The sequence below is a fragment of the Portunus trituberculatus genome, chromosome 50 (assembly GCF_017591435.1).
Source record: "Portunus trituberculatus isolate SZX2019 chromosome 50, ASM1759143v1, whole genome shotgun sequence".
Lineage (NCBI taxonomy): Eukaryota > Metazoa > Arthropoda > Malacostraca > Decapoda > Portunidae > Portunus > Portunus trituberculatus.
Window position 1 is genome coordinate 21,169,064 of NC_059304.1, and position 7,111 is coordinate 21,176,174.

At 50.0% G+C, this 7,111-nt stretch overlaps 1 protein-coding gene across 1 annotated transcript; it reads right to left on the minus strand.

The window, feature by feature from the left end:
* Positions 1–4,175: 4,175 nt before the first annotated feature.
* LOC123499471 (homeobox protein slou-like) lies at positions 4,176–5,918 on the minus strand. Its single transcript, XM_045247480.1, has 2 exons — positions 5,227–5,918; positions 4,176–4,954 (listed from the first exon to the last, which is right to left on the minus strand). Exons 1-2 carry the CDS (start codon positions 5,744–5,746, stop codon positions 4,440–4,442), a joined length of 1,035 nt encoding a protein of 344 aa, XP_045103415.1. The 5' UTR covers positions 5,747–5,918; the 3' UTR covers positions 4,176–4,439.
* Between the last annotated feature and the right edge of the window lie 1,193 nt (positions 5,919–7,111).

The window sequence follows — 7,111 nt, forward strand, 5'->3', positions numbered from 1 at the left end:
AGATCACTTGGAGGTCACACACACGAGTATTTCCGCGCACCTGTTGCCTGCTTCGCCCTCACCTCACCTGCCCTATCATAAAGCACCCATTTCCCCATTCCTCGCTTCACGATGTTCTCAGGGTGGTGGTCAGGTCAAGGAGGGACAGAGACACACCGACAGCTCCCCTTCCCTCATCTCCCTTCATCCTCCCCTCCCTCTACCGTCCCTCCGCTGTACTAATAAACCTGTTCCGACCTCACCTGATAATCCTGAGTGGTTTGTACAATAATTAGCGACTCATCGACACTCTGTAGCGCCTCGCCACAAAGACGCCGCCGATTGGTTCACATAAGCCGAATGTCAACAGTACTGAGGTCTTGATGTGTGTGTGTGTGTGTGTGTGTGTGTGTGTGTGTGTGTGTGTGTGTGTGTGTTTGTGTGTGTGCAGTCTCAGGTCACTCAATTACTCATTCGAAGTCTTAAGTGGGAATTAACATGGTGAAATTGGATGATAGGGGAGAAGGGGAAGGAGTGGTGAGTATGTTGGGTGGTGTGTGTGTGTGTGTGTGTGTGTGTGTGTGTGTGTGTGTGTGTGTGTGTGTGTGTGTGTGTGTGTGGTCTTGATCATTATGGTGATATGAAATTAGACAAAGAATAAATAATAAGAAAAAAAAAGACAAACAGACAAAAAAAAAAAATCTTTCTCCTTTCCCTCCCAACACACACACACACACACACACACACACACACACACACACACACACACACACACGGTCCGGTAGCTCAGTGGTTAGAGCGCTGGCTTCACAAGCCAGATGACCGGGGTTCGATTCCCCGGCCGGGTGGAGATATTTGGGTGTGTCTCCTTTCACGTGTAGGTGCTGTTCACCTAGCAGTGAGTACAGGATGTAAATCGAGGAGTTGTGACCTTGTTGTCCCGGTGTGTGGTGTGTGCCTGGTCTCAGGCCTATCCGAAGATCGGAAATAATGAGCTCTGAGCTCGTTCCGTAGGGTAACGTCTGGCTGTCTCGTCAGAGACTGCAGCAGATCAAACAGTGAATTACACACGCACACACACACACAGCAGTCTTCCCTCCACTAAACACAATTCATCACCTAAGTATTGATTCCTTAGCACATTAACTCTACCCTATTTATGTTCTTCTGCCAAGCGAGTCTGGTCATTCCAAGAACGAAATACCTTACTTCCAGACTTCCCTCTCTCCTTTCTTCCTCTCCCCAACACCTGCCTCTCGTCCTCCACTCCCTCTTCTTCAGTGTCTTAATCCCTCCCCTTCACACTTCCCACCAGCAATTTATCAACACACCTCACTCTCTCCTTCTTACCTCCCCCAACTTTTCCTCTCACTTATCAACGCACCTCACCCTCTTCCTCATCCTCCTTCACTCCTTGCCTCCCCAGCTCCTCCTCCCACTCGTCCTCTGATTAAAGTCGATATTTGTCATGATTTATCAGGTTATATTTAGCTGCAAGGTTGTTCTGGTTGCTTATGTTCGCTGATTTGAGTCTGGCACTGGCTTATACTCTTACTCGTGTTTTATGATAATTGGGACGTCTTGTTTTTACTTTGAAAATGCGTTGTTGTTTTTTTTTCGTATTTAGTTTGGTAGTCTGTGTTTATATTTCTTATTTGTAAGCTCTAATGTAAATTAAGAAAATGCGGTGTTTGATATCTTGTTTTTATAGTTAGTTAGTTGTAAAAGCCAAAGGTATTGTTTTCTGCTTCGAGTCTATATAGCTTCTATTTAGTTTGGTAGTTTGAGGTTCGTGTTTTAGTTGTATATTCAAGAGTTAATTTTAAAACCGCCCAGTGTTTCCTTCACTATGAGGGTGAATTATTGTTAAAGCACTGGCTAGCCTTTTTAATTTAACCCCCTTGCATTTTTACCATGAAGTTTGGATATGATTAGACGATTTTATTGACATCAGGAAGGGTTTATGGAGTTCAGAGGATTAATGGCCAGAGTCTTCACTATTTTAATCCCCCACATGAGTTTCTGAAGCTGTATAAAATCACCAAATACGTAGTAAGCAGAATAAATGTGGAAACGCGTTCTGGTACTGAAGGGATTAAAGCTACTTGAGTTTGATTGAGCTTGGTAGTTGTTTGTTAAGTTTTGGTTATAGTCTATTATCTTATTCTTAAACCGCACAGTGATATAACAACTAACTGTAAAAACTGAAGAGTAATTCAGTAATAACCAAACGTTTTTATGTTACAAGAAAATTCAGTGATTTAAGAGCCTTTAGTTGTAGAAAGGGGAAAAACGAAGTAAATACATTGATTGATAAAGTAATTCGTTCTAAGTTTACCGCAAGACCATTAATAATCTAAACCAAAGAAAACAAAGAAAAAGACTAAACTAAACCTAACCTAATGAGGAATCAGATATCATTTCACTACAGTCCATTCTTGGGTTGCTCTTACACATAACATTCAAAAGGAGTCCAGCTGACAATAAACTTTTTCTTGTTTCATCGGTCACAGTGTTTTCTTTGCCTTGCTGCTCTTTACTTCATCTAACGGCGCCATGTGACTCCAGTGACGCGGCGCATTAGACCATTCAACCAGTCTGTCTATCAGTGTCCTGTATTTGACGATATCATAATTTGCTGCTGGGTGTTTGTGTGCTTCTGTGTGTGTGTGTGTGTGTGTGTGTGTGTGTGTGTGTGTGTGTGTGTGTGTGTGTGTGTGTGTGTGTGCGGGGGTGGGGGATGGTGTCGAGGCGTTGATGGTTGATGTGAAGGAGAGGCAGGAGGGCGTGTCAACTGTTGGTCTGCCGCGGTGGTCGCCAAGGTAATAAAGGTGCTCGTGTCGTGACTGTGTGTGTGTGTGTGTGTGTGTGTGTGTGTGTGTGTGTGTGTGTGTGTGTGTGTGTGTGTGTGTGTGTGTTGCTGGTGAGGGTCAGTTGAAACGCTGCTGTATGTAGTCCTTATAAGTGATAGTACTGGATATGGAGGTACTGGAGGAGGAAAATAGAGAAAAAAGTCTACAGGTAAATACATATTGTATAAAAGTAATTTCCATTTCTGAAGACGAAAATGACCTGACAGTCACATCCAGGCTGCCGGACACCCCGCAGCCCCGCACCACCACTACCAGGGAACGAGTGTGCTGCCGCCCCGCCGCCCACCACCCGCCGCCCACAACTGGCCTTGTCGTCGCCTGTACCGCCCCAGGACCCTCGCAGAGACTCGTCCTACCCTCCGCGGTGCCTCGTGTCCCCGCCCAACACTCTCACTCTCTCCGTGCCTCCAACACACGCTTGCAATTCATCGGTATTGAAAGAACGCTCGTTTCGGGAGCATTTTTCAGTGTTTACAGTGTAGGGCGTCCGTGGCAGGCCAGCCCCGCCCCCCCCCCGCAGCGGTGTGTCCCGCTGCCCGCGAGCCGGACAGCTGAGTGACGGCCGGCCTGGTAGATTAAACCTTCAAATATTCATGCCGTTTGATGAAGCAATAATTGGTAATACCATTGTTTCCATGCTCGCGCATCAATTATTCAAGCGCATAATAATTTCCGTATTTATAAACATAAGTTGAATCCTAGCTACGGTTTCACCTCTCTCTCTCTCTCTGTCTCTCTCTCTCTCTGTCACATCTATCTTCGCTGCTTTGTGTGTCACCTACATACGCGAGGCTTTAGTCTCGTTGTAAAACTGTTTAGAAGCTTACCTGGTATTTGTAATGTCATGGATTTCACTTCAGCTAACACTGGTTCATAGTAATGCAATGCATGATGGCAGCGGCGAGGCGTGAGTCGTGGAGCTGGTGAAGCTGTGCTCAGGCGGACACGCCCTGGGCTCAAGTGATGCCGCGGCCTGTCACGCTACTCAAGAGTTCTTGGTAACTTCCTTCCGGAGGAATGGTTTGACTCGACAGCTACCAAGCTAAAGAAAAATAATATTGATTTTCCTATCGGATATTTTTCCCCTCTTGTATTTAGAAACTAATTTCTATTCGTAATTCAAAATTTAAGAGCACGTCCTAAGTTTTCCTTGCCTGTTCCTTCCATTCCCTCACATCTCAACTTTATTCTAAATTATCTTTTTTCATTTTGTCCTATACTTGCCTTGCACATACCCCGTGACCTCCAGTGGAAGGCTCCTCCCCACCACTACCTCTCTGTCTCTCCAAAGGAAAAGAAAAGCAGCATTGCAAAACACTATCATTGAAATATGTTAAATAAAATTTATTTAAATATATAACAATAGGGACGCCAGTGAGCGGCGCGGCAGAACACCAACACGACTTACACACCGTAATATACAGACAGACATACACTTTGGTATTTGACCAGGCGGTGCGGCGGCCGAACTCAGCCTGTTATCCCGCGGCACGCCGGTTGCCCCAGGCGGAGCGCGTGCAGGCCGAGAGCCGCAGCGGAAGGGCAGGGAGCTGATCCACGCAGGGTGCAGGGCTGGGGCGCGGCCTGTCAGTTCTTGAGGTGGTGGAGGTAGAGGGCGGTGAGGTGGGCGGGGATGGAGGCGCCGGCGTGGCCGCCATTGCCGCCCAGATATGCCAGGGGTGTGGGGCACAGGAGCGGCGGTCCCATGCCCCCAGGGTAGCTCAGCATGCTGGGCGGGCTGGGGGGCTGCGTGGGCTGGTTCACGTCGCAACCCGGGTTCTGCTTCTTCCACTTGGTGCGTCGGTTCTGGAACCAGATCTTGACCTGCGTCTCGGTCAGGTTGAGTGCCAGCGCCAGGTTGAGTCTCTCACACACGCTCAGGTACCGAGTGTGTTTGAACTTGTTCTCCAGCGACACCAGCTGCTCGTAGGTGAAGGCCGTGCGCGCCCGCCGGGGCTTGCCGCCGCCCGCGTCGCACCGCCTCTTCTTGGCCGCTCCGCCACCCACCTCGTCCATATCCTTGTCAGTTTTGTCGTCCCCACAGTCGTCGCCTCCCTCATCGCTGCCGCCGCCGCCGCCGACGCTCAGCTCAGAGTCTGAATCTGTATATTGAATAAAATGTTAGCGGCCTTCCCTGAAGTCCTGAGAGGAGTCCTCCTACATACAGAATATATATATATATATATATATATATATATATATATATATATATATATATATATATATATATATATATATATATATATATATATATACACACACACACAAGTTACGAAGAACAGCATTCTCAAGAAAATAGTTGATAAAGCATTGAAAACGGACTCTCCTGGCCGTGCCACACAAGGGCGGGAGCAACACCCTGCAGGCCACTCACCACACGCAGCGGACGTGTCTGGGTGCAGGCTGGCGTCGTCTATGGAGGAGGTCACCTCGCTGGAAGTCACCTGCAGGCGTCCCACAAATTTATTGGGGTCAAGAATGTCCATGACGGAGAAGGAAGTGTGTCTGCCTCCCATTGCCTCCGTGTTGTGTGTCTTGGCTTCGCCGCAGCAGGAGGCTGGGCTGCCGCTGGCGTCCTGGCATTCCCCCGACGCCTGCTGGTGCTGGCGTGAGTCCGGGGTCGTGCTGGAGTCACTGTGGGTGGTGGAGGTGGTGGTGCACGTTGAGGTGGGGTCACTGTGTGTTGTGTTGGCGGAGGCGCCGCTGAGAGTCGTGGTGGGCGTGGTGGACCGCGGGGCGCTCAGGCTGAGTTTAGAGACAACGGAGTAGCTGAGATCTATGGGCGAGGCGGCAGCGGCGGGGGCGGCGGTGGCGGGAAGCAGCGGGGCCAGGGGCACCTGGTGGGGCTGGCCTCTGGGAGACACGGAGTCCGGAGAAACTGATCTAGAATCCATGTTAGAACTGTGAGTGTGTTGCTTTGTATCACTGGGCAGCAGAACACTTCATCACGAGGGTCGGGAACACAGCCGTCACTCCGTCACGCCGCCAGTCACAGCCTCGCAGCGCGCCTCACTACTCACGTCTGCTCCACGCGGCTCGCAGCGAGCAACTAACCTCTCCTCTTCTGTGTCAGATGATATATTTGATGTTGCTAAACAACTCCCGAGCCATGGGGCGAGTTTACCAAATGAGGCTTCACCCAACTTAATGACGACAGTAATTGGCTACTGAAATCCCTACTTATCTAAACACACTTGCCATTGGTCCAGAGAGATTGATCCGTGATACACACTCCACGCTGATTGGCCCGCGCCGTGCTACAGGAGATGCCACGCGGCCTGTGAGTGGTTGAAGGGAATTGTTTACAGAGGATGATTGTGATCCGCCTCGTCATTGGCTGAGAGTGACTGCAGAGGAGGAGAGATGGTAAAAGAATCATCGCCCGGTTAATGATGATGCGAAAATACGATTACCTCGTCAAGAATTCCATTTCACACCTACGTTACCCCTGAGCTTTTCGACATGTCGGCGGGAAGCGCCACTCGGGCCCCCCTCAACAAACATAATTTTCCCGCCTAAACTCGAATTCAACCCGTGGCTTACATTTACAGCCCCGCGGACACCCGCCTAAACTTTACTCACTTCGCCCACTTTGAAGCACTTTGTTTGGGGCTGGGTAACCACAGCGCGGGGCGGGACGGGGGAGGACGAGGGGCAAGAGGCGGGGCGGGGAGAGAGGGGAGAGAGCAGCTCATTAACCAAGAGTGAGAGGCCGGGGAGAGGGCAGGGAGAGTGGGGACAAAGGGGGTGGGGGGATGATCTGCGGCTGCTCGGGCGTGTAAGGTTATCAGGCGAGATTAACTCCTGGCAAGATTATTATCTTCACGCCGCTGTTTGTTTCTTCCCCAGGGTTTTAATTAACACCGAGGAGGAGGGAAGGAGGAGGGCGGGCGGGGCGGGAGTGAGGAGAGGAGAGGAGGATTGAAGGGACGAGTGACGGCGTGGGGAGGAGGAAAAGAGGAGCAGTTGAGGGAATAGATTGGAAAGGAAATGGAGATGGACAAGAATAGAGATTGTGGGGGCGAAGGAGCGATTACGGGGAGAGGCAGGGGCGGCGGAGGCGGCGGAGGCGGCGGTGCGATACAAATGACGCCCTGAGAGAGAGAGAGAGAGAGAGAGAGATGGCTATGGTACTATGGTCAGTATTCTCAGACTGGGGAGAGAGAGAGAGAGAGAGAGAGAGAGAGAGGAGAGAGAGAGAGAGAGAGAGAGAGAGAGAGAGAGAGAGAGAGAGAGAGAGAGAGAGAGAGAGAGAGAGA